The sequence below is a fragment of the Plecotus auritus genome (genome assembly GCF_963455305.1).
Source record: "Plecotus auritus genome assembly, chromosome: X".
NCBI classification, from domain to species: Eukaryota; Metazoa; Chordata; class Mammalia; order Chiroptera; family Vespertilionidae; genus Plecotus; species Plecotus auritus.
The window spans coordinates 138,629,406-138,656,142 of record NC_137784.1 but is presented as its reverse complement, the minus strand read 5'-3'; the positions used below and the strand labels follow the sequence as shown (position 1 = coordinate 138,656,142).

Genomic DNA, 26,737 nt, shown 5'->3' with positions numbered 1-26,737 from the left:
CGCAGGCGCAAAACACGTGACCGGAAATGCAAACGCCAAAACCGGAACTGCCATGAAACTAAATTTAGGCAGCGTAGCGTGGCATTCCCATCCACTCCCAGGTGGGGGCGCCAAGGGGCCCTGTTCTGGGAGGCGCCGGCAGCACAACAGTAGCCAGACATCCGGACTAAGCAGGGATGAAGGCAGGGACTGTCAGAAGGACTGGAGCAGGATCCCACCTCCTTCCTGTCCAAGTAGGTCACACCTTTCCTGGACACTTCTGCAGTGCCTTTCAGCCTCATCTCCTTCAGGCCCCACCCCCGAGGTCCAGCCATAAATACTATTAATTTTTATTCAAATTCATCATATCATTGATTGGCTCTTTCTGGGAAAATTTTTTTATCCCCACAGGTTGGATTAGGGCACTTCCTCTGGGGACCTAGTACTCTTCTCCAGGTTGGGAGCCCCAGGGCATCTGCTGCCCCTCTGGGTCTCTGGCTTGGCCTTGTGGGCACACAGTCCTTAAGGACACAATCAAGAAGTGCTTGGGAGAAATGAGCTGTTTAGGCATTGCTCTGAGGAGTGGAAAGTGTGCACCTGCCCCATTAGTGCTTGCTGGCTGGTGGCTTTCAGCACTCCCACTCCCATAAATGCTTTGCACTTTGCCACTGCAGGTCCCTAGCACAACCCACGGGGTCCTTAAAAGTCATCATCATCACAGATGTCAAGGTACACATCGAAAGCCTCTCTGTTGCAGTTTCCATCAGGAGTGAAGACATATTTGTGGAAGGTCCCATCTACACAGATGGCTGGAGGAGGGGGGGGAAGATCAGTAAAAAAGTTAGAGGCTGCCAAAGCCACACACTTGAATACAGGCATCCCATGGCTTACAAATCTCCTTCCAGGCTTTTGCCCGCATGCCACTCCCCTCACTGATAATGGAGTTGAACCACCCATTCTAGCTTCTTTAGGCTTCCTATTCCCTAAAATTCTTTCAGGTCCAACCTGCAGGCCTTTGCCCATGCAATACCCCCAGTCAAGGGTTCGTCCCACTTACCAATGACAGAGTTGACATTCTTGGAAGTGTTGCGACCGAAGGCGCAGATGCAGGCCGACTCAGCAGGCACTGTGAAACTCGCCAGGCTCCACTGAGAGTCCACGTATTGTCCAATCATAGGCCCGACTTTGCCCACTCGAGCTAGCCTGCAGGCAATACTGACTAAGCTCAGGTATGGTACATGGGCAGGGGTATGGGTACATGGCAGGGTGGGGCAGGGGGAGGGGGTACTCACGCAGAGCGGCGGTTGAGGCGGGTATCCTTGAGGGCAAAGATATGGACCGTGCCTTTATCACTGGAAGCGCACAGGAAGGAGGAGTCATGGCTGAAGTTGATGCTGGAAGATAAACCAGCAATTATGCCTACCTGTCATGTGGCATGGAGTCGCTGGCCCACCATGCATACCCTGTGCTCACCAGTAGAGGGTGGCAGGGTCAGTGCCTCGGCGTAGTTCCACCAGTTTTTCCTTGGACTGTGTGTCAAAAAGGCGAATAAGGGTGCCCTTCTGGGAGGCCGAGGCCACTACGGTGCCTGGCTGGTTCAGGGACACACAGGCCACGTCGCTCTGATGTGCGTTGATGGTAAATGGCGCAGATGAAGTGCCTGGCTTTGTGCTTGCCAGGTCCTATGATGGGAAGGAGCAGTTTGTCCTTGGGGTAGTATGGAGGGAAGGATCCCAGAGTCTACAGGGAGAACTAGCCTACCCACCTACTCACTTCTGCCCACTGGACAACTCACCACAAGTTGCAGACTCCCGCACTTGTGTCCTGGGAACACTAGCAGCTGTTTCTCCAGGCTGGGGCAGAGGTCACAGAGCCCTAGGGTGTGAGGATGAAGTAGGGGGAGGGGCTGGTGAAGGGGAGGCAGTGGCCAGGCAGGGTCTCAGAATAGACAGAGCTGGATAAGTGCTGGACTTTAACCTTCCATGATACACGTTACCTATAGAACCCTCAGGGTGCTGTCCTCAGCTGTGATCCCCACCAGATCCCCTTCTTCCCTACGCAGCTGTGGCAGCCCCAGGAGGCCCAAGGATCCCTGACCCACCCACCCACGTGCTTACTAGGTATGTTTGCTCTGCCATCGGCAGCACATGAGTGGGGCAGGGCTAAGGGTTGGGAGAGAGAACTGCCTAAGGCAGGGGTCCTCAAACTTTTTAAACAGGGGGCCAGTTCACTGTCCCTCAGACCGTTGGAGGGCCGGACTATAGTTTTAAAAAAAAACTATGAACAAATTCCTATGAGCACTGCGGGCCCGGGACGAGTCGGCTGCTAAGCAGGACAGGCAGCGGCACCCGGCGGGCCGGATAAATGTCCTCGGCGGGCCGCATGTGGCCCGCGGGCCGTAGTTTGAGGATGCCTGGCCTAAGGGATGGAAAGATGAATAGATGGGGAGTACAGGGGTTGGCAACAAAAGGTTTACAGCTGCATTATGACATTCTTTTGAGGAATCATGTCTCTTTTAATTATCAGAACTTGCATATCTTTTCTCATATGAACAACTGTAAACCTACTTTTGCCCACCCCTGTATGTGCATCCCAGGCCATCTGAGTATCTCTGTGCAAAGACTCTCCATGCCTCTTTTTCCCCCCGCTTCTCTTTCTGTGTACCCCTCCCGTGTTCTCTTCATTTCTTCCCCTCCACCTCATCCCCTGCCTCCTGCCCTTACTCCTGCATATCTGGGTCTTCTTACCCTTTGGGTTGTCCCGGGTGTCGAACTCAAACAGCTTCCGGGGATTGTCAGGGAAGGAGTACACATAGATGCGGTTCCTCAGCACAATCACAATTCTGTAGGCATCACATAACACACAACAGCCATGAGGGGAGGGCAGATGTTCAGGCAGAACTAACCCTCTCACCTGCCATGGGGACCTCCTACCTCCCCCACCCCCAGTCCTCCTCAGGCTCACTTGTCATGGCGCATGCGCACAGCCAGCACTGCCTTGGTGAAGGTGAACTCCAGCACCAGCTTGTCCTTGGAGTCCTTGCCCTCCCGGGCATCATCCCAGATCAGCACTGCTGGGAAGTTGGGCGCATTGTGGGGGCCAAGGTTTAAGCTGAGGGACAGCCCTGCTGATACAAATCCCACCCTACTCCCCACGGGACTTCCACCCACTTGTTTAACCTTTCACTAACATCCAATGTGAGCCTCACACAGCATGAGAACTGTTATACCCATTCACAAGTGAAGAAACTGAGGCTTGAAGCGATTGAGTATTCACTCAAGGACCTCACAGCCCATGAGCAAGCAAGCAGGGACTTAATCCTGTCACTCTTTCTGCCTGCAGGGTCCTCTAGTCCCTATACTCCCAACATTTGTGAGAAATCCTAGACTCCCTGACTTGCCTAGGGCAAGTCTCTTGCCATATCCCAATGGGATCAACAAAAAAACCTTTAAAATAAGATGGCACTTGAGACTCAAGGCAAGTGAGCATTGGGGAGACAGCTTCAAGATATTCAGACCTAGCCTGACCAGTGTGGCTCAGTGGTTGAGCACTGACTCAGAAACCAAGAGGTCACCAATTCGATTCCCAGTCAGGACACATGCCCAGGTTGTGGGCTCAATCATCAGTAGGGGGCATGCGGGAGGCAGCCTATCAATGATATTTCTCTCTCATTGATGTTTCTATCTATCCCTCTTCTTTCTTCTCTCTAAAAATAAATAAAAAGATATACATAAAAAAATTATGTTAAAACCTATTGGTTACATAGGTCACTCAATCTCTCTGGTCCTCAGTTTCTTCATCTGTAGAAATGGGATATTGACACTTCCTACCATATAGAGTTACAGTGAGGGTTAAATGAGTTAATACACATAAAGTGCTTAGAACAGTACCAGGCTCACAACAAGTACCCTATAGGTAAAGACATGGTGTACAGGAGACATTCAATTAATGTTTGTTAAATTAAGACAAAACATCAAGCTTCTTAAGCTATAAGAGTCATGACTTCTAAGCTGTAGGCCTCACTGTTAGACTTTCAGGTGCTCTGACATCTTCATCTTCAAGTGCCTTGGGGTTCCTGGAGGGGGCCATGATTCCAGGGAATCTGGGCCAAGGGCAGATGATGAGATAAGGGCACTTACCTGAGATCTCTGAGAACTTGGGACTGCTACCACCGCCCACCAGGGCCAGCAGGTTGGATCGGTACAGCATTTCCACCAGGCCCATGCTGCCCACCTGCTCATGGTCTGGACAAGGACCAGGGTGTCAGCAAGGGTGAAAGCTAATGCCCAGCCCATGCCTTCTACCCACTGCCTCTTCCCCACCGATGGCTCACCCAGGTGTCCCTTCTCCATCAATGGCTCCACGTTGTAGATGCGTACGCCTGTCTCCATGGCACAACAAAAGCAGCCTGGGGAATAGGAGGAATCCAGGCTGCCTCAAAGGATGCCCACGTGTCAAGCGAGGACAGGCTGCTTAACACCCACCTCTAACCATTCTATCCCTTCCTCCCTCCCTCCCACAAGGTTACAGGTACGAGTCTCTCACTTTGGTCTTGGTTGAAACGCAGGCTGGTCACCCCTCGAAGTGGTTGCTGAGTCATGATTCAGGATTGCTTCCCTGGACACAAATGGGGGACAGGGTTGGAAAGAGTCCTGGGGTCTGCCCTCCAAGTCCTAGAACTCCTTTCCCTAATTGATTTTTTTCTTTCTCCTCCCACTCTGCTACCAACTAACCACAGCATGACTGCAAAGAAGACAAAAACAGGGCAGAGAGTCCTGGGGTCTCCACTCTAAGCTTCCAAGACCCCAAACAGCATGGCCAGGAACCTCTCACATTTGGCTACCCTGACCTAGACCCTTTACCTCCTTCTTATTCCCCAGCCCTCACAAGCTTCTTGTCAGAAAGTAATAAGAAAGTAATTTCGCCAGTGATATCTCCTCCCTATACCCAGGCAATCCTGGCCCCAAAACCCAACATGGCCTGGAATCAACCTCCCACCCACTTCCCCTCTTCACACCTGAACCTAGCACCCAACTCCACATGTCAACAAATGGGGAGAGGGGGCTAGAACATCCATCTCTTCCTGCACCTCCATGACCTGGGCCTGAGACCAAGTATGTTTGGTTCACTGTCCAGAACCCCTGCAACCTATTCCACCACTCTACAGTGTTCTCACACCTTCCCTCCTCACAGGCTTCCCCAAACTCCTTCAGGATCCCAGCCTACCTCCAGATGAACCCTTTTCATGCCATGCTAACTTCCTCCCACCAGGACCAGCCTGGATGTTTCCCTAGATCCCCTTATGCCCTAAAGACCCTACCTCAGAATCCCCTATCACTCCAAGTCCCCTACCCCTGGAGGACAGCTTCTTCCATGTGCTCTACTGTCCATGACTCCAACATGGGTTGGCTTGGACCTACCCCCAGGAATCCTGTCCCCCTATGCTTTGTGGACCAAAAAGGGGCTCTACAGACAGTAACCCCACAGGGTGATCTGATTATATATTCCTAACTGGGCAGGTCATGGTGGGTAGTCACATCACAGGCATATAACTTCTTTAGTAAAAGGCTTATCTTTGTCTTAAGCAAGCCCTGTCCATTGTTTCTGCTAATTTAGGATAACATACCTTTGAAATTCCACCTTTCAGATCCCTCTCTCCTTCTAATCGGATCTCCACCTTGCTTTCTCCCACCTTCATGTAATCTTCCTTATGTTCTTGCCTTAATCTCAAATGCATGAAAGAAACTGCAAACTTATTCTCCAAAACATTTGAGATCTGTGTCCTGGCAATTGCAGTCAGTTTTGGCTTAAGTAAAATAAAAATTCAACAGGTCTGGACGTTTCTTAGGTTGACAGATTCCTCCTCCAGACCCCTTATCCTCTCCCCATGATCCTGCCCCAGAGCACCTCTACCCCCTTAAGACCATTGTCCAGGACACACCTCCCAAAACACCTTCCTAGGATAACTCATCCCCCCACTCCTGCCCTGGACTTCCTTAAGTTTCCCATCCTAGAGCTCCCATACTCCCTTCAAACCCTGATCTCCCCAGGAACTTTACCCAGGCATATCCTTCTCCATCCTCCAAGAGTCCAAACCTCCTTTCTTGCCCCGTACCACCTCACTCCCCAAAGACCCATTCTTTTGACAGCCCCACCTTCCAGGATCACACTTTTTTTTGGACTCCCATTCCAAAGATCCGAACCACCCAAGAACCTTGCCCAGGGATGCCTCGCACAATGACCCCCCCTCCCCAACATTTCTTCATGTCCATGATAGCACTCATACTCCTTCCAACACCAGCACCCATTCAAGATCGCTGTCCTAGATCCCCTCAACCACCAAGACCCTTGCTCAAAAGGCCTCCCAGCCCACACCCCAAACTCCGACCAGTTCTGGAGTTATGTCCCAGCTCCCCGCCACCTGTACTGACCTGATCTCCACTTCCTCCTCCCGATCCTAGGCCCAGGTCTGGGTGCCGCCCGCGGCACAGCTTTCTGACCTCCAGGGCCTTGACACCCGGCTCCCTTGTTTACATCAGGTCTCACTTCCGGGGGAGGGAGCCTGGCACCGGAAATGACACATTCCTGGCTGGAAGGTGAGGCCACAGCCCTCCTTGTTCCGGTTTTGGGGTTTTGGAGCAACTCGAATGAAAACTGCGTTCTTCTAGGAGGGCACAGAGAGTGGAGGAAGCTTCGCATGGTCATGAGTGTTTGAGGGAAATGAAGAGGGGTGGGAAAGGGCCGAGGATTTCCCACTTGGTTCAGCTTGGAGAGCTAGAGGAGTTAACTTTCTGGGCAAACGAGACTTGGACCTCCGAGGTGGGCTAGAGTGGCCGCGTTCTGTTACTACCTTGTTCTCCCAGCCAGTGGTCGGCAAACTCGTTAGTCAACAGAGCCAAATATCAACAGTACAACGATTGAAATTTCTTTTGAGAGCCAAATTTTTTAAACTTAAACTTCTTCTAACGCCACTTCTTCAAAATAGACTCGCCCAGGCCGTGGTATTTTGTGGAAGAGCCACACTCAAGGGGCCAAAGAGCCGCATGTGGCTCGCGAGCCGCAGTTTGCCGACCACGGTCCCAGACTCCTAGAGAGAAAACGGTGGGAACCCTCGGGCGGAGGCGGGCGGTCTTGGAGACCTTGAAAGCTGAGGCTATCCACCCTTGGCTGTGAGAAACCTGGGATGGAATTCTCCCACCCAGCTCTTTATTTACAAAATGAAAATGGTGTTTTGCCTTCCCCAGGTAGCTCAGTTGGTTATAGCGTCCTCCCATTACACTAAGGTTACGGGTTCAGTCCTGGTTCAGGGCACATACGAGAATCAACCAACGAGTGCATAAATAAGTGGAACCACAAGTCAATGTGTCTCTCTGTCTCTTTCAAAAGTTATTTATATATAGTGGACATCTGTTTTATTTATTCTTTTAAGCTGATTCATGGCATTCCATGGAATAAATGTAGCAGTGTTCAGCTGTTCCCCTACTGGTGGCCAGATGTTTTCATGTACTGTGTTGTCAACATCCATGGAGGACTCTATTGCTATGCTCCTCAACAAAGCCAGTCTTCTAGCCTTCTTCATGCTACATTTCTTCATGTCCCAGATCATATTTAACTTAATTCAGTGTGGCTTCTGTCATTCCCATATCTCTGAGACGGCTCAACCAGATCATGGATGAGTAATAATCTTGCCAAAGCAGCATTTACTTCCCTATCCTCTCCTGTGATTGCCCAGCACATTCCACAGTCTCTTGCTCTCAACTCTCTTGGGTTTCTCCGACATCTCTGACTAATCATCTTTATCCAATTTCCAAATATTAGAGTATCCTTGGGATGATCCTGGCCCCCTTAATTTTGTAGACAATATTGTCTCCTTAAGTGACTTCATCTTGTATCATAGCCTTAATTATTGCAATTTTTTGGGAGATCCACTATTTAGACCTCTATGCCAGACCTCTCCTGAACAGTAGACTCATATATGCTATGGCCTGTTTGACATGTTTACATGGATGTCTCAAGGCATCTCAAATGTAGACCATCCAAACAGATCTCTGGAATTTCCCTGGCTCAAATACCCTCCTGTCTCTGTCATCTCAACCAATGGCAAGAGCCTTGAAAACAGTATGCTAAGTGAAAGAAGCCAGTCACAAAGGACCACTTGCATATTGTATGACTCCATTTGTATGACGTGTGCAGAATAGGCAAATCCATAGAGACAAAAAGTAGATTAGTGGTTGCCTGGGGCTGAGGTAGGAGGAGGAAGAAAAGGGCAATGATTGAAAAGAGGTATGGGGTTTCTTTTGAGGGTTGTGGACGAAAGGGGCCACATGCTGACCTGACAAGCTCAGGGGAGGCCTGCATAGCAGTCTTGCAAACTCAGAGACCTAAAGTAAGCACAAAGGATGGTCTGAAATTAAACTTTAACTAAACGCAGTTATGGTGAGTAGTTACATCCTAGGCCAGTATCTTCACTGACAAGGTCAACCTTTACCTTAACTGAGCCTATCCTTCTTTTTGCATCTATGTTAACATACCCTTGAAATGTCTAGGTAACTTGTAACTTCCCTTTTTCTGGAGCCCCTGGGGCACAACCAAATGTGGTGGGCCCCAGGACAGATACCACAAATTTCTTCATTAACATGTTAATTGTTCCTGCACCCATCTAATTATGTGTCCATCATTTTACTTTTTATCCAATCCCAGGGGTTTCTCCCCCCCACACTTTGTTTTATCCCACCTCCTTAATCTATCACCAATGAATTTCATGTAACCCACCTCTGTCCCTCCTTTGATTGCAATGTATAAATACAAATGTAACCCACCATTCTCTGGAGCATTATCTCAATTTGTTGAGGTTCTGCTTCCCAGCCTATGTCAATAGTTTGGCTCAAATAAACTCACAAAAATTCTTTACAGGTTTCAATGGTTTTTTTATGTTAACAGGGTTATGAAAGTGTTCTAAAACTGATTGTGGTTATGTTTCTATAACTCTGTAAGTATACTAAAAAAACATTTAATTGTACACTTTTTATTTTTTTTAAAGATTTTTATTGGTTTCAGAGAGGAAGGGAGAGGGAGAGAGAGATAGAAATCTCAATGATGAGCCCTAACTTGTTTGGCTCAGTGGATAGAGCATTGGCCTGCAGACTGAAGGGTCCCAGGTTCGATTCCAGTCAAGGGCATGTACCTTGGTTGTGGGCACATCCCCAGTAGGGAGTGTGCAGGAGGCAGCTGATCGATGTTTCTCTCTCATGATGTTTCTAACTCTATCCCTCTCCCTTCCTCTCTGTAAAAAAATCAATGAAATATATTTTTAAAAAAAAGAAATCTCAATGATGAAAGAGAATCATTGATCAGCTGCCTCCTGCATGCCCCCCACTGGGGATAAAGTCTGCAACCCAGGCATGTGCCTTGACCATGAATCATACCGGGGATCACTTGGTTCATAGGTAATGCTCAACCACTGAGCAACACTGGCTAGGCTCATGTACTTGTAATTGTAATGAAATACACATTACATAAAATTTACCGTCTTAACTATTTTTAAGTGTACAGTTCAGTAGTGTTAAGGATATTTACCAGGTACATTGTTCTACTTCCAATCTCCAGAACTTCATCTTGCAAAACTCTATACTCATTAAACAACTCCCATTTCCTTCTCCCCTAACTCCTGGCAGCCATCATTCTACTTTACATTTTTGTTGTTTTGTTTCTTTCTGTTTTTGTTTTTACTATTTTTTTCTTTTTTTAAAAAAAATATAGTTCTTTATTGATTTCAGAGAGGAAGGTAGAGGGATAGAGAGATAGAAACATCAATGATGAGAGAGAATCATTGATCGGCTGCCTCCTGCACGCCCCCTATTGGGGATCTAGCCCACAACCCAGGCATGTGCCCTTGGCCGGAATCGAACCTGGGACCCTTCAATCCGCAGGCTGACGCTCTATCCACTGAGCCAAACCTGCTAGGGCTACTATTTTTTTTCTTTACTTAAGCATCATCTGGTGTAACAGCATGCCTTTCCTAAGTGAGCACCAATGTGCAATTATGCAGCTTCCCCCTCACCCTCAGCCACATAGTCTAACCCTGAAAACTGAGCAAGACATTCCTGTCACATGATGACACTTCAGTTGACTGCAGAAGCCTTTTAAATGGACATTCTTCTTCAGGAACCATTCATCTGAAAACGTACAAATGGGATCTTGTGCTTGTCAGACAGTATTCAATATGCTGGCCTCACATCTGCCCAGCAGCCATGGCACCAGGTTAACTGACCCTCCACACACAGACCAACCCCACATCCCTCCTACTAAGTGCACTCCAGGCAAACCCCTACACCCTGGAGGGCGAGGGGGGCAGTTGCAGGATGGGAGGAGAGACTAAAAGAAATTGAACCTAAACTCTTCATCTGGAATGTCCAGGGTGGCCTTGGTTCCCCTTTCTAGGCAGGGCCTGCAGATCCTTCAGCTCTTCTTTCTGGTGGCCTCACCTACAGGCTGCACATGGGCTGAGTGGGCTGCTGTCTTGAGAGCCCGCAGGGCTTCGAGCCACTCGGCTTCCATCTGAGCCCTGTAATCCCCAAACAAGGAGCGCATCAGCTGCCTCTTCCGGGGCAGAGGGATTCTTTAGCTGTGCAGGGTTTGGATTGCCCCAATAGCCTGCTCTTTCTGTTTCAGGCTGGGTCTCTGCATCTTGAGGCCCAGTTCCAGCTACTCCACGCACCAGGCCAGTTCCTGAGCCAGCTGCTCTGCCTGGGTCTCCGGGCTTGGAGGGGATTCCTCTGGGGCTGGCTTTTAGCAGGCCTTCCCAGCTCCATTTGACACAGAGGCCCCGATCTGGCTTTTCTTCTTCTTTTGCTTCCTAGAAGCTGCGTTGCCTTCACCCTGGAGGTGTCACTGCACACGGGGTGTCCTGGGGCTGGGGCCGCTGGTGTCTCCTGAGCAGGATGTCCTGGGGTCGCCATGTGCTGCAGTCACTGCCACCAGAACCATCTACTTTACATTTTTATGAATTTGACTACTCTAGATACCACAAAATTTGTCTCTTGGTGACTGGCTTATGCCACTTAGCAAAATATCTTCAAGGTTCATCTGTGTTGCAGCATGTGTTGGAGTTTCCTTCCTTTTATTTTTTTTTATTGGAATTTCCTTCCTTTTAAAAGGTAAATAACATTGCATGTATTACCACATTTCCCCCTTTTTTTGTTTATTTTGTATACTAGAGGCCCTGTGCATGAAATTCGTGCATGCATGGGTCCTTAGGCCTGGCCAGTGATCAGGGCCCATCAGGGCCTTTCAGCTGCCAGCCAGGGCATTCCTGTCAGCTGCTGGCGGGGCCTGCTGGCAGGGGAGAGGAACCATGGGAGGTTGGCCTGCCGGATATTGGCTGTGGGAGTGCACTGACCACCAGGGGGCAGCTCCTGCATTGAGCATCTGCCCCCTGGTGGTCAGTGCGTTTCATAGCTACCCGTCATTCCAGTTGTTCTGGTCACTTAGGCTTTTCTATATATAGATGCCACACTTCGCTTAATCACTGATGGACACTGGATTGCTTCCACCTTTTGGCTATTGTGAATAATGCTGCTATGAGTATGGGTGTGCAAAATCAATTCTTCTGGCTATATATCTAGAAGTGGAATTGATGTATTAAATAGTAATTCTGTTTTTTTAATTTTGGGGGAAATGCCATACTATTTTCCATAGCAGCTGCACCATTTTATATTCCAACCAATAGTTCTTAAAGGTTCCAGTTTCTCACATCCTCACCAACACTTCTCTTTTTTAAAATAGAAGCCATCCTAGTGGGTGTGAGACCCAGATAAGTGTCACCTGTATGGCAGTTCTTGAGACACTTCCCCTTACAGAGCTCATCTTTGTTTGACCTGACTCAGAACTGTTTGCATAGCCATTTCAAAACAGTTGGTGGTCATTATTTAACTCCACAGATGCCTGCAGTGGTGATAAGAGTTAGAGCAAACAAGAGGTTGACCAATAAACATGAAAGTAAGAGCTAGGGAATAGAATGTTCAGAGCGGGATTTGAAAAGCTCTGAAGCCCTGGCTGGGTAGGGCCTTTGATTAGAGCACTGTTCGGCTATGCCAAGATTATTAAAAACTGAGAAGGGCTCTGTCTCAGGTAGAATTTGGTTGCTCCAGGTAACTGGATTCTCAAAAAGGTTATTGTCAAAGAATCCTCAAACTCTAGAATCCCGACCCTTCCCCCAGATTAAAAATACAACCAAGCCTGGAATTCCAGGGGTAGTGCATGCACTCACAATGACTGGAGATGGGTGAACTAGGAGTAGGGTTTGTGCGTGCTATCTCCCTTAACAAGCCTGTTTGGCCAATCTTGAAAACAGTTGAGTTCTGGAATTAGGGAATGACGAAAACGTCAAGTCTGTGCAAGTGTACTTCATGTTGGGGTTAGTAAATATTGGAAGGTTTCGTAATCATCTCTTACCTTAGGAGCACATGGCTATTCTCATTGTGCCTCTAAACAGCAGTCTGCCTCTGCTTGGCAGTGGGGATAGCAACTTATCTTTACTATCCTGCTCTAGGGTGTTTTAAGTTCTCTAGCACTGCGCTGCATTCTGACCCATCACGACTTTGTACCAGTGGCCTAGATCTAACTCAAATCCTACTTATTACATCTATGACTTAGTGACTGGGGATGATTTAGAACCAATTGTGCCACCCTGGCTGGGTAGCTCAGTTGGTTAGTCATCCTGATAGGCCAAGGTTTTGGGTTTCATCCCTGCTCAGGGCACATATAAGAATCAATCAATGAATGCATAAATACATGGAATAACAAATTGATGTTTCTGTCTCTCTAAAATCAACAATTTTTTAAATATATATTTATTGATTTCAGAGAGGAAGACGGAGAGAGATAGAAACATCCATGATGAAAGAGAATCATGGATCGGCTGCCTCCTGCAAGTCTCCCACTGGGGATTGAGCCCACAACCCGGGCAGTGCCCTTGACCGGAATTGAACCTGGGACCTTTCAGTTCACAGGCCGATGCTCTATCCACTGAGCCACACCGGCTAGGGCTCAATAACAATTTTTAAAAAAATGTATTTCATTGATTTTTTTACAGAGAAGAAGGAAAAGGGATAGTTAGAAACATCGATGAGAGAGAAACATCAATCAGCTGCCTCCTGCACACCCCCTACTGGAGATGTGCCTGCAACCAAGGTACATGCCCTTGACCGGAATCGAACCTGGGACCCTTCAGTCCGCAGGCTGACGCTCTATCCACTGAACCACACCGGTTAGGGCTCAATAACAATTTTTAAAAAAGAAAAAAATTGTGCCTAAGCTCTGACTTCCCTCGTTGATTTTGTATCTCAGACCATTAAACAGAAAAGTGTGAGGATTCTTTGACAATAACCTTTTTGAGAATCCAGTTACCTGGAGCAGCCAAATTCTACCTGAGACAGAGCCCTTCTCAGTTTTCAATTTTTTTTGAGAGAGAAAGTAAGGGAGAGAGAAGCATCGATTTGTTGTTCCACTTATGTATGTATTCACTGGTTGATTCTTTTATGTGCCCTAACCAGGGATGAAACCCAAAACCTTGGCCTATTGGGATGACTCTAACCAACTGAGCTACCTAGCCGCAAGGCAAAATATTTTTTTTTACCTTCAAGCCAAAGTTTTGGGACTAAAATGGGGTCCATGAAAATAACTGGCTCCTTTAGAAAGTAGTGCTAACATATCCCATTCATGGGTAGATGCTTCCGTTCCTCTTCACTGCCATCATTGGACTCAAGTTATGCTCTGAACCAAGAGGAGAAGCAGAGCCACTGCTAGGATTCTTGCTCAGAAAATTGTCCAGCCCTGACTGGTTTGGCTCAGTGGATAGAGCATCGGCCTGTGGACTGAAGGGTCCTGGGTTCGATTCCAGTTAAGGGCATGTACCTTGGTTGCGGGCGCATTCCCAAGAGGGGGTGGGCAGGAGGCAGCTGATCAATGTTTCTCTCTCATCGATGTTTCTAACTCTCTATCCCTCTCCCTTCCTCTCTGTAAAAAAATCAATAAAATATATTAAAAAAAAAAAAAGGAAGAGAATTGTCCAGAGATGTGGTGTTCCAGACTCCATAGTATCTACTTAGGGGACAGATTTCATAGCTTCTGTGTTCTGAGTGAGTTTGTGAGCGAAAGGATCCTTTAAATGGCCTGGCAGCCCAAGCAGGGCAGGAGGGTTGAAAAATGAAGTGGTTCCCACCTCGGCGCGCCTCCCACCTCCACTCACAGCTCAGCATACCATTTATGAGCTCTTCATCTAAGTATTTGAAATGCTTTTTATTTTATACGAACTGCTGATAAATACTAGGTTTGTTTCCAGCCTCCCTTCTGGTCCATCCATTCCATGCCCTGTTCCTGTCCCAGGGCTGTATTGCAAATGCAGGACAGAGCAGTGACAAAGGCAGGCTTTTCACAATGTACAGAACTGGTAACTGAAAAAAAAACAACACATAAAAACCAACACCAAACAGTAAGTGGCAACTGCGGAATGGAATGGGTCCACGGGTCAGTCTTCATCTGAGTCAGTGGGGCCTATGTACTCGCAAACAGCATCGTAGTGAAGCTCCACCAGCCGATTCTCTCTCCGCAGCTGAACCATAGCCTGGCTCTGCTCTCTGTCCCAGCTCAGCAGATGGCCCACCTAGAGTAGGGACAGTTGAAGTCAGCCAGGCCAACCCAGACCCTGGGACATCCCTTGCATGCTCCCACTGCCCATTCCCAGGTCTGGGACTCACCCGTCCAGCCTGTGGCCCCAGCACCACCATCACCCGTTTGCCCTGGACCTTGGGGATGAGGGTCTCGAGCATGTCTTCCCTGATGCCTGCAGAGAAGGAAAGGGGAGTGAGGTCTGCAGCCAAGGGCCAGCCCAGCCAGGGTCCTGTCAGAAGGGTCTTTCATGTATTCCCTGGAGCCACCTGTACCCTGTTGACTGATGGGAGTGCTACACACCCATTTCACAGACGAGGAAACCTAAGGAGCAGTTCCTAGCAATACTTGTACTAAAGGGAGCATTTACGTACAATGATGATGGTTGGTGGTGATAACAAGACATTGCCTACTATGACCATGTTTTAAGCCCTGCCCTGCATGGGGAGTTTGACACACACCCACATAAGGCATCAGTCACAATAGGAAGAAATGGGTCATTTCCAGGCTACTTTTGCAGATGTGGAAAGCGGGGCTCAGATAAGTATCTAACATTGTGTTAGAGGATGCTGGGCCTTGCAAAAAACTTCAACTCTGCCCAACCTCCCAGCTTTCGCCAGGACAGGCTTTTGGTCAAAGACAGCCTTTTTAAAAGAATACGTTTTTATTGATTTCAGAGAGGAAGGGGGGTGGGGAGGGGGAGAGAGAGAGAGAGAGAGAGAGAGAGAGAGAGAGAGAGAGAGAGAGAGAGAGGGAGAGAGAGAGAGAGAGAGAAACATCAATGATAAGAGAAAATCATTGATCAGCTGCCTCCAGCATGCTCCCCAATGGAAATCAAACCCACAACCCACAACTCGGGCATGTGCCCTGACCAGGAATCCAACCATGACCTCTTGGTTCGTAGGTTAATGCTCAACCACTGAGCCACGGCAGCCAGGCTAAGACAGCCTTCTTTTTTAAAAAAATATTTTTATTGATTTCAGAGAGGAAGGGAGAGAGAAGGGGAGAGAGAGAGAGAAAGAGAGAGAGAGAGAGAAACATCAATGATGAGAATCACTGATTGGTGGCTTCCTGCACGCCCCCTACTGGGGATTGAGCCCATAACCCAGGCATGTGCCATTGACGGAAATCGAACCCGGGACCCTTCAGTCCATAGGTTGACGCTCTAGCCACTGAGCAAAACTGGCTAGGGCTAAGACAGCCTTCTTGATCAGCCTCCAGGATGCTAATGACCCAGTGGCCATCCCTCAGACTCACCATCCAGGACCTGGCCTTCATCTGTCCGACACACACAAGTATCTGGGCTGATGACATCTTCGATTATCATCTGGGGAGAGGGTCAGGGGACATGAGAATGATAGCGAGTGAAGGGGGCCCAGTCCCTGGGGGAGGAGGGGGACCTAGGCTGCGGGTGCCTACCTTGGTGTTGTAATACTGGCCGCGCTTGTGCAGTTTGTCCACAAAGCGCACACGCAGGTCCCTGTGCAACCAGTGCTGCCTCCTCGAGGCTGCTTTCTCGCTCTTGGCTGGAGGCTCATCTTGTCTGTAGAGACAGGGCAGACCCCAGGCTTAGTCAGATGTGTGTTCTGGTTGCCGCACCTTTGCTGATGCTGTAAAACCCACCCATAGTACCGTTTCTAGTTCCTTCTATGCACCTGCCTTGCCCTGGAAGCCTTCTCTGACTGCCGGAGCCTCCCCACACCCCTACCTTCCTCTGTCATCCCAGATGCCCAGGGCCCCACCGGTCTGGAAGGTGTTTCCGCTTCTCTTCTGCTCCCTGCCGGGTGGGAAGTTCTGAACCCTTCCACGAGGCTGTTCCGTTCTGTTGCCCTGAGGAAGTTTTGCTCACATGGCCTGTTCAAGGGGGAGAACCAGGAAAGACCTTCAATATCTCACCCTTTCCTCCCAGGCCACACCTCAGCCTCAGACCACCTCCCATCTACCAAAGTTTCCCTTCTTTCAAGCATGCCTTTGCCTGGACTATTAGGACGCTCTCCCCTTCCTCTCAACTGTCCCGGCCTCCTTCAGAAAGCCTTTCTCAACCGCCACAACCTGTGCTGACAGTGCCTGCCCAGCCGCCTGCCTAGTGTGGGCTAGGAATCCTGGGGAGCTCCGCTGGCACCCATCTCCCATCTGCCAAACCGCCCCATTCTGCCGACATGCCTAAAATGCCTTCCTCCCCGGTTATGCCATAGTCCTAGCTGCTCTCACCCCCTAGCAAAAGAGAGGTTCACCACCCTAAATAGACCTCCCGAGGGTAGAAAATGGCTTCCACACCCATTTCTTCTAGTTCAGAAAGAGGCTAAAGACTCAGGGTTCTAGATCAACCTTTCTTCAACCCAACTGAATAAACCACTATCTCCACTCTCACTGCTGCCCCCACTGCAGAACACACACACACACACACACACACACACACACCCCCCCCCCCATGCGAGCCCAAGACAAGCCCTCTCATCCCCAGCTAGGTTAAGAGGCTCACTCACTGGGATCCAAGGAGTTCTTGGAGTTCTTGCCAAATTCCTGCTGGGAGACAGGCCGTAGGCAGTACTCACTAACAGTCACCATGCGGCTCCCCATGGCCAAGCGAACCATGACCCGGGCATTGTCAGGATCCAGGCCTTCCACCTGAAGTGTTGGGAAGAAGTAGTTAGGCAGAGGTTGAGTGGACTCGACCTACATTTCTAGGACCAAGCTTTCCACCCTTACCTCTAATCGGCCTGACCCGTGTCTCCCCCAGCAGACTGTGACCCCTGAGAGTGGGGACCAAGCTTGGTCCAGGCCAGGTCCTGGAAGGTGAGTCTGAGGGATGGCCATTGACATCTGAAGGCTGACTTTGACCCTGAGGTCTGGGACTGACTGGTCCCTGTGTCTCCTCCACCAGACTGTGACCCCTGAGGGCTTGGACCAGACCTAGTCCCTGTGTTCCCCTCACCAGACTGTGGGGCTTGGACATATTTTAAGCATTTAATCCTTATGCACTTGTGGCATATGGCATTCTCTCCCCCTTAGTTAGAAACTGAGGCTCAGAAAGGCCCAGCAAGAGGCCCCAAGTTACCAAATAAGGCAAATAAGGCCTAAAAGACAAGGACTTCCAGCCTTTCTAGCCCAAACCCAATTCTTCTGCGTTCTGACCCTCACATCAATCTTTTCTGCTGCCTGTCTTTGGCTCCTGGTACATCTTGGTTCCTTACCTTCCCATAGAGTCCTCGATAAGGGCCAGAAAGAACCACCACAGCTCCTCCAGCTACCAGTCCTTGAGGCTGGTCTTCCTTATTCTTCTCTTGCTCCTCACCTGGCCTCGGCGGGCGGTGGGGGCCAGAGGGGGCCAGGGCCTGGACCTCAGCCAGGTTGGCGCCCAGTCCTAACCCTTTAGGTCTCAGTGAGCTGACAGGGGGCTTCACCACTCTGTAGAGAGCACAAAATATGGGCTTGGTGGGGTATGTAAAGGTCTTCAATGCTCCATTCCCCCCCAACCCCTATCCAAGTTCCACCCTTTCAAAATGTTTAAGAGTGTACTTCCCCATCTCATGGTAGGAACACTTTTGACCTACAGAAATGGCAATTTCATTAGATTCAACCTAATAACATGTTACATATGCCACCCATTACATAAGATCCATAGTATAACCAAATACACTAATATTTTTACAGGGGAAATCATACAAATATTCATACCAAGCAGGAGAAATACACTGCAAAACAATGTCAATTCAGGTCACATTTGGCTGCCAAAGCATTTATGAAAAAAAGTTTGGTTTTCAGAATTTGTTTGGAGTTTAGAACTGTGGAGAGGGATTGTAAGTCTGTGTGGTAATAGCAAATGTCTAGTCCAGCCGTGGGCAAACTACGGCCCGCGGGCCGGATCCGGCCCGTTCGGCTGTTCTATCCGGCCCACGGAGCCGAAAGAGCGGAGGGTTCTCTTGCTCTCCCCTCCGCTCCTTTACTTTGAATTTATATTAGTTCACACAAACACTCCATCCATGCTTTTGTTCCGGCCCTCCGGTCCAGTTTAAGAACCCATTGTGGCCCTCGAGTCAAAAAGTTTGCCCACCCCTGGCTCTAGTCTATGCTTATTTGGGGCCAGGACCTCCTGCGAGTGCTTTACATGTATAAGTTCACTTACTTCTCACAACAGACCCGGGAAGTCAATGCTGTTATTATCCCCGTTTTTCAGACAAGGAAGCTGATGCCCAGAGAGGCAATGTTTCCATACACGGGATCCAATCATGGAGTTTCAAAGGGCAAATAGGAGTTTGAAACAGCAGTGGAAGAGACTCCTGAATTGGTTAGGGTGGTAATGTGCCCTTCCCATGCCTAGATGGTTCTGGGTGGGCAGTGACCGCAGGGGTCTCGTTTACTATTCTGTCTGTTGTCCCCATGGCCCTACCCCAGAACTCACTGACTGAAGGTGCGACCGATGCCCTGGCCAGGTTTCCAGCCCATGCCCCGCAACATGGCCAGCCCATAGGCCTCCACAGGGACCGCCTCGTAATCGGCCTCCTTGGGCACCTGCGGGTTCAGGAGGAAGGACAGTCAGACTTTGTTTACAGTAGCAGGCCTCTGAAGTGCATTTGCTATCCCCTACTGGGTAACCCTCAATGCTTCTTTTCCAATCAGCTTAAGGGTAACTTTTGATTTACTCTTGCCATCCCTCACTTTACGCCTCTAGTTCAGTCCTTCAACAAATATTTACAAAGCACCTATTCAGTGCCAGGCACTGTTCTAGGTGCTGGAGATAAGGCAATGAACAAAACAGACAAAAAAAATCCCGACCGCCCTAACCGGTTTGGCTCAGTGGATAGAGTGTCGGCCTGCGGACTGAAGGGTCCCAGGTTCAATTCCGGTCAAGGGCATGTGCCTTGTTTGTGGGCACATCCCCAGTAGGGGGTATGCAGGAGGCAGCTGATCGATGTTTCTCTCTCATCGATGTTTCTAACACTCTATCCCTTTCCTCTCTGTAAAAAACCAATAAAATATATTTAAAAAAAAATCCTGACCTTGTGGGGCTTATGTTCTAATTGTAGGACACAGAAGAAATAAAATACATAAAACATGTTATGTCAGGTGGTGATAAGGTATATGAAGGAAAGGAAAGCAGGTTAAGGAGATACGAAAGATGAAGAAGGGAGTGTCACTGAGTTGACATTTTGAGGAGAGACCAGACGGAGATAACAGGGAGCCATGAGGATGTGAGAAGGAAAAGTGATGCAAGTAGAGAAAACAGTTAAGAGCAAAGGCCCTGAGGCAGGTAAGATCTGGTAGGTGTGAAAACCATCTTGAAAGTCAACCTGACTGAAACAGAGATGTGGAAGCAGAGAGGGCTGGCAAGAAATTAATTAAGAGAGCTGGTCAGGAGTCACTAAAGGGTGGGGGACCAGCTAGTGAGTAACTGTAATAGATCAGATGAGAGATGCTAGTGGTTCAGACCAGCATGCCAGTAGTGGATGGGGAGAAGTGGTCAGATTCTAGATGTATTTTGAAAAGGGAGATGATAGGATTCTGCTGACAGATTGTATACAGGGTATGAAATAAAGAGGGGAGTCAAAGGTGATGATAAGGTTTCTAGGCTGAGTGAGAGGAAGGATGGATGAAACTGCAAGAGGAGGGAAAACGAGAGAAATGAGGCCAAAGCTAGAACAGGATGGAGAATGAAGTGTAAGTTTTTTGTTTGTGTGTTTGTTTGTTTTTATGATGAGAGAAACCAGAAGACATCTGAAGGCTGATGAGAACAGTTCAGTCAAAAGGGATGGTGGTCTGGGGCTGTAAGAAAACTAGGCTCCAGCCCTAGCTGGTTTGGCTCAGTGGAAAGAGTGTCGGCCTGCAGATTGAAGGGTCCCAGGTTTGATTCCGGTCAAGGGCATGTACCTGGGTTGCAGACTCAATCCCCAGCTTTGGCTGGGGAGTGTGGGAAGGCAACCAATCAATGTGTCTCTCTCACATTGATGCTTCTCTCTCTCTCTCCCTCCTACTCTCCCTAAAAATTAGTAGAAAAATATCCTCAGGTGAGCATTGAAACAAAGGAAGGAAGGAAGGAAGGAAGGAAGGAAGGAAGGAAGGGAGGGAAAAGGAAAGAAAAGAAAACTACGCTTCAAAGAAGCACTGCAGCCTTGATCGAGTACTCAGTTGGTTAGAGCATCATCCTGCTATGCTAACGTTGTGGGTTCAATCCCCAGTCAGGACGCATACAAGAACCAACCAATGAATGCACAAATAAGTGGAATAACAACTCAATGTTTTTCTCTCTCTTTCTTTCTCCCTTCCTCTCTCTAAAATCAATAAATAAAAATTTCAAAACAAAACAGCAAAAGGCACTGCAAAAAACTGTGAGTGAAGAGGCAAAATGTAGGTCTATGGGTATGACAGACAGACTTGGTTCCTTCTGTAGACACAACCCTCACCTCTCATGGTCTCACCTCTCATCATCACTCCCTCAATTCTTTTTTTTTTTTTTAATTCCCTCAATTCTTTATACTCACTCCAGACACACAAGTTGCCTCCATGTCGGATACATATCACATAGATTTCCTGCCAAAATGCCACTGTCTGGGTTGCTGCTGCCATTAGGAGTACTCACCCTGTTCTTCCCTTTCTCATTAAACCCTAGCTGTCCTTCCAAGTCTCTCTCCTACCATTCTTGTCTCAGTCTCCATCATCTGTAGCCAGTAGGTCTCCTTGCTTCCATCTCTGCTTACTAGTCTGTTCTGCTCGCAGCAGCCAGAGAAATCCTGTCAAAACATGCCTTGTCCCTTCTCTGCTCAGGGCCCTCTCATGGCTCTCATCCCATTCAGAGTAAATCCAAAGTCCTCACCATGGCCCACAAGGGCCTGCTTGATTTAGCTACCACTTCTGACCGCATTTACTACCCCTCCCCTTCACTCATTCCAATCCCGTTACATCAATCTCCTTGGTGTTCCTCAAACACTCCAAAGGATGGAAGGAGGAAGGGGTAGGCAGCAGGCCTCTAATACACATACAGACTTTCCCTGCTCTGTGCAGGGAAGGCCTGGCAGATAGGGAAAAGAGCGGCTGGGGCAGGAGGGGGGTGAGGGGCCAGCTCACTGTCTCAGCCCGGGGCTCGCTGCCTGCCCCTTCCTCGTTGGGGGTGCATCTTTTCTGGATCATGGGGATAGCGAGCGTGGGGTCGACACCCGCATTCTCTCTTTCCTCCAGAGACTTCTTGGATTCTAAGGAAGAATGGGAGGGAGCAATGAGGTCCCACCATACCCTTCCGCTTTTCTAGTGTTCTTCCTTTACCGGGGCAAGGCAAAGAGGGATCACTCACCCTCAATGAGCTCCTTCACAGCCTGGGTCAGCACCCCATCCCCAGTGGCCTCAATATCTGTGGATAGGCCAGGGGCCTGGGTTAGTGGCTGCCTTCGAAGGTCATTCTGGATCAAAGGGATGACGAGCTCCTTGGGGGCTTCTGAGGGATTCACGCTGATGTGAACACAGAGGGATTAAGTCGGAAGAGTAGCATGGTCAGTGGGTGCTGAGCCACAACCCTTCATTCAGAGAAAACACAGAGCCAAACTCGCCCACAGGCCCATGGACCAGGCTCCGTCTGGCTCTTCAGTTACATCTCTGGATATAACCGGAGAACCTTCTTTGGATCCTCTCCTCCACCCCCAACAATTAACTGTGCCTTTCAGGAATCAGTCCTCAGTCAATGGTTTCCACAATGACCCACAAATCACCATCTTCAGTCCAGGCTCTCTCCAGAGCTCCAGGCTCCACACCCGCCTTTCCAAATTAGGCCGTGGATGGCCTCCCCCAACCTCAACCTGCCGCTTCATTCCGTTCCCATATCGGAGAAGCCCCACCATTTCAGTTGAGACACTAGGGTCCTGTCATCCTCGCCTCCTTTTCTTCTTTCAGAACGTACACACCTCAGGGCTCCCAAATCCTACAGACACCCCCCTCTCAGGATGTATTCTCTCTCATCAATGCCCAGGGCCATCAGGCTCAGTTCCTCCTGTCCTACAAACTCCCGCCTTCTCTCCTCCACGAATTTCCTCACGCAGTACTCAGGCTTTCCAGGCCACTGTCACCGAGACAATCAACTCAGACTGCACCCTCCCCCTTGCACCCACCGCACCGATTTCCAAGGGTTGAAAGAACCAGCGCTTCACCTCTGCAGCTTCCTCCCTTCCACGGTCTTCAAGAAATCCTTCTCTTCCGCAGCCGCACCCGGGTCATCTCCATGGCCGGCCAGCCGTCTTCGGGCAACCGTACGACTGAAGCTAAACGAAATTGGGGCAGTAGAGGGTCCCACGGGCCGCGAAACACCTTCTTCAGAGTCCGCCATCTTGCTCTTCTTCCTAGGTCCGCGCGCTGCTTGCTGGGAAGTTTAGTTTGGGCTCAGTTTGCCGAAGGCCGGAGGACGGGCGCGAGAACTACCTTTCCCATGAAGCACTGCGGCATCTACCCGCGAAGACGAATAAGAGGCCGTGGGAAGTAAATGCCGCTTTTACCTCAGAGACGCACTTAGCGCCAAGCATGCTGGGAAATGTAATTCCTCCGGGAGGTAGGCGGGCCAAGAGGAGGTGTCATTCTTGCCCTGCGTTCATTTCTTCGTGTAGGTATTTGGCAAGTATTTATTGAACGCCTACTGTGTACATATTACTGTGCCCTACTGGTGTGGAAAGTGTAGGTAAGATAAATAATTAAGGGGGGGGGGGAAATCTGTGAATACCAGTTGTGTAAAATAATACAAAATAGACATGTAAATAATGCCCACCGATGCAAGATTTAATACTCGACAAGCTCTAGGTTCAAACATTAATAAAATAGCCCCGACCGGTGGTTAGAGCGTCGGCCTGCGCAAAGAAGGTTCGTGGGTTTGATTTCCAGTCAAGGGCACATGCCCCGGTTGCAGGCTCCATCCCTAGTAGGGGGTGTGCAGGAGGCGGCCAATCAATGATTCTCTCTCATCATTGATGTTTCTCTCTCTCTCTCCCTCTCCGTTCCTCTCTGAAATCAATAAAAATATAAAATAATAATTTTAAAAATAAATAAATAAATAAATAAATAAAATAGACCTCCTCTTTATTTATTTATTTTTTTAAACATTAGGAAATTTTTCTTTTCTTTTTTTTAATATATTTTATTGATATTTTACAGAGAGGAAGGGAGAGGGATAGAGAGCCAGAAACATCGATCAGCTGCCTCCTGCACACCCCCCACTGGGGATGTGCCCGCAACCAAGGTACATGCCCTTGACCGGAATCGAACCCGGGACCCCTCAGTCCGCAGGCTGACGCTCTATCCACTGAGCCAAACCGGCCTCGGCTAGACCTCCTCTTTAGAGCCTTATAGTCCAGTGGGGAACAATGACACGCAAGTCCTTGGGGCGGTGCCCATTGTGGCCCCCGCCCTGCGTACGAGCGCCACCACGTCGACCGCGGATCTGTCCGCCAGGGGGCGCCAGGAGCTGCCTGGCGCTGGGGCCCACAGGCTGGGGAGCACGGCGGCCTGCTCCGGGCGGGTGGGGGAGAACGGGTCAGCGAAACCCCGAGCTCGGTGAACCCCCACACTCCCCAACGTCCGTCCGAAGACCTAGAAGGCCCCTCGGGATCCCCGGAGCCCCTCCCACTCCCGCGGGAGTTCCGGAGGTCGCCGATTGTCCCTCTCATCCCCTATGAGCCCCAGCCTTCGCGGGTACGCGTGTGGACACCCCCCCCCCCCGCCTCCACGACATCCCTGGGGACAGCTGTTTGGCCCAGTATTCCTGCACCCTCCGAAGGCCCTGTGACTGTCTCTGAAACTCTCCGAACGCCCCTTCCTCACCCTCATTCCAAACTCTTACCCCGCAATACAAGAGGGACTCCGACTTCCCCAGATGTCCCACGAGAACACGGTCTCCCCCCGTGGCCCGGGACTCCCGACTCCCCCTCCAGATGCCCTGGGCAATGCCGCAGGCTCACGCCCTGGCCCCAGATTGCCCCTCTGCTTATCCCACGGGCCCGCGCCTAAGCCCCGGACATTCATCAAAGACCCAGTGACCCTGGGCAGGCCCCTCCCGCACATCTCCCCAGAGACTCCTGAGAGCCACCCCCCCCCCCCGCCGCCGCAGGCTGGCGCGCAGCCCCGTGGCGCGGGTGCGGTAGGGGGCCTCGAGCTCAGCCTGGGTCGCTGGGCTCCTGCCTGCCGCCGCCGCCAGGGTACCAGGCTACTGTTTACCACCTGTCAGAAGGCATGGGTAGGAGCACACAGGCGGGGCGAGGTGTGCGGGAGACGCGCCTCCCCCCCCCTCCCCCCCGCCACCGCCGTACCTCCTCTGCTCCCCCTAGGGTCCGTGGCACATGCCCTGGTTGCAGGCTCCATCCCTAGTAGGATGACCCAGTCGCCCGGGTTGGGGTGGACGCACAGCCGCCAAGGACGCGTTTGGAGCGCCCGCCCTCTCTGGCCTGGCCCTGGTGGGGCCGGCCTGTTCCGTGCCTGGGGCGGGGTGACCTACCTGGCGTCCTGCAAGGAGGCCTGGCTGTGGACGCCAGCGCTTGGCCTCGCTCTACCCCGGGGTGCCTCTCTTATCCCTGGATCCTGGGCTGGGGTCCTTCTTCCACCCAGGGGACCTTGTTATTCCACATGTGAGAAGGGGAAGTCGAGTGCAGAGAAGTTAAAGGCCCCGCGCCCAGACCTGACACCTAAAAATAAGATGCAGAACTGGAGCCCAAGTTACCTGGGAACTCTGCAGCCTCCAACAGAGCTTTGCACATAGTAGGTGTGGAGAGCGGCTACAGCGTTTGGAGAGGTTCAAGCCTGGGACTAGTGAGAGGGCACGATCCTCTCGTGGCAAAGCCACGTGCACGTCCCAGCACAATTATAGCCAAAGGCTATAGTTGTAAGCTTAACCTTATGGTATGAACCTGTGGTCCCACTTCGCTAAGTGACATGGGCTGCGGGAGGTGCAGCAAGTAAACAAAGCTTGGTGCATGTAATTGAGTAGATTCGAACCCCCTCCCCGCAGAACATTGTAAACATCTTGACCACGCCCTTACTTTGCCTCCTCGAATCTGGCTATAAAATAAAGACTGGGCTTGCAGGCTGTCGCAGGGGTCCTCAAACTTTTTAAACAGGGGGCCAGTTCACTGTCCCTCAGACCGTTGGAGGGCCGGACTATAGTTTAAAAAAAAAACTATGAACAAATTCCTATGTGCACTGCGGACCCGGGACGCGTCGGCTGCTAAGCAGGACAGGCAGCGGCACCCGGCGGGCCGTATCAATGTCCTCGGCGGGCCGCATGTGGCCCGCGGGCCGTAGTTTGAGGACGCCTGCGTAGGCTGTCTCTCCATCAGAGAGGAGCGTCCCACCTAGACCCAGCTTTATTCTCTTGTCTGTCTTTTCTCCATCCTTCACCGACCCCTCTCAGGTTCACCCATGGCCATGCCAGCTTGGTACAAGCAGGCACTCAGTAACTTTGCAGTGAATATCTGCTTAAGCCAGTCCCTACTGAGGAACTAGTGAGCTGGGGAGGGGCTGCCCTTGGAACCTTTGAGGCCATGGGAGGGCTTAGGGCCCTGAGCCTGATAGGGTTGGGGGCTCAAAAACCGGGGAGGTCCCCTGGAGAGTCGAGAGGCAGTTGGGTCCTGGACTTGACGCTTTGAAGGCACCTCAGTGGGAGGGGACACCAGCCAATGAGAGGGGAGAAATGAAGCTCTTTCCGGATTTGCAAAGGTGTGGGATGTCTGGGGACATAGCCCCGAGAGGGGGAGCAGTTGGGCGCAGAGCTACTGTAGTGGAAGGAGGAACGGGGACAGCCTGTGACTACCACTTCATGGAGGAAGAAGCAAGGCTGCAGCGGCTCGGGCACCTGCCCAGGGCCCAGCAGCCACGTGACAACAGCACCGGCTTCAGGCAACTCATCCCCAGCATTCACTTGGTCCCTGGTTGTTTCACTACAGGCTGTGGATGCATGGTGTCCTGACGTCCATTCTGGCTGCTGGGCAATCTCTCTCATCCACCTTTCCTGGTCCCAGTGCTGTCATAGTTGAACGGGGCTGAATGGTCTCTGCTTTCATTCCTCCTTCGGTCCCTGGCCTCCCCCACCTCTGACCTGACCAGATAGCAGTGGTCGGCAAACTGTGGCTCG

The 26,737-nt window shown here is 50.3% G+C and overlaps 2 protein-coding genes and 1 pseudogene across 6 annotated transcripts; all 3 read right to left on the bottom strand.

Annotated features, from left to right (window-relative positions):
* Window positions 1-314: 314 nt before the first annotated feature.
* Window positions 315-6,536, bottom strand: WDR45 (WD repeat domain 45). 2 transcript variants are annotated; one of them, XM_080652019.1, is made up of 11 exons: window positions 6,411-6,536; window positions 4,525-4,596; window positions 4,313-4,387; window positions 4,119-4,223; window positions 2,944-3,049; window positions 2,727-2,821; window positions 1,775-1,854; window positions 1,453-1,661; window positions 1,272-1,373; window positions 1,037-1,182; window positions 315-788 (listed from the first exon to the last, which is right to left on the bottom strand). In XM_080652019.1, exons 2-11 carry the CDS (start codon window positions 4,577-4,579, stop codon window positions 679-681), a joined length of 1,083 nt encoding a protein of 360 aa, XP_080508145.1. In that variant the 5' UTR covers window positions 4,580-4,596; window positions 6,411-6,536; the 3' UTR covers window positions 315-678. The 2 variants fall into 2 exon arrangements, with proteins under 2 accessions (XP_080508145.1, XP_080508144.1); XM_080652018.1 differs by having other exon boundaries at window positions 2,944-3,052; window positions 6,411-6,534.
* Window positions 6,537-10,353: 3,817 nt separating this feature from the next.
* LOC308239742 (UPF0488 protein C8orf33 homolog) lies at window positions 10,354-10,937 on the bottom strand (annotated as a pseudogene). The gene has a single exon. The product of its transcript is annotated as a UPF0488 protein C8orf33 homolog (transcript).
* A 3,319-nt stretch (window positions 10,938-14,256) lies between these two features.
* On the bottom strand, window positions 14,257-25,052 carry GPKOW (G-patch domain and KOW motifs). Of its 3 annotated transcripts, none has more exons than XM_080652515.1 (12): window positions 24,921-25,052; window positions 22,779-22,987; window positions 21,932-22,086; window positions 21,709-21,833; window positions 19,049-19,158; window positions 17,841-18,054; window positions 17,133-17,274; window positions 16,389-16,500; window positions 16,066-16,189; window positions 15,904-15,973; window positions 14,736-14,821; window positions 14,257-14,641 (listed from the first exon to the last, which is right to left on the bottom strand). In XM_080652515.1, exons 2-12 carry the CDS (start codon window positions 22,952-22,954, stop codon window positions 14,507-14,509), a joined length of 1,449 nt encoding a protein of 482 aa, XP_080508641.1. In that variant the 5' UTR covers window positions 22,955-22,987; window positions 24,921-25,052; the 3' UTR covers window positions 14,257-14,506. The 3 variants fall into 3 exon arrangements, with proteins under 3 accessions (XP_080508641.1, XP_080508642.1, XP_080508643.1); XM_080652516.1 differs by having other exon boundaries at window positions 22,779-23,070; window positions 24,921-25,030; XM_080652517.1 differs by lacking the exon at window positions 15,904-15,973 and having other exon boundaries at window positions 24,921-25,002.
* Window positions 25,053-26,737: the final 1,685 nt, after the last annotated feature.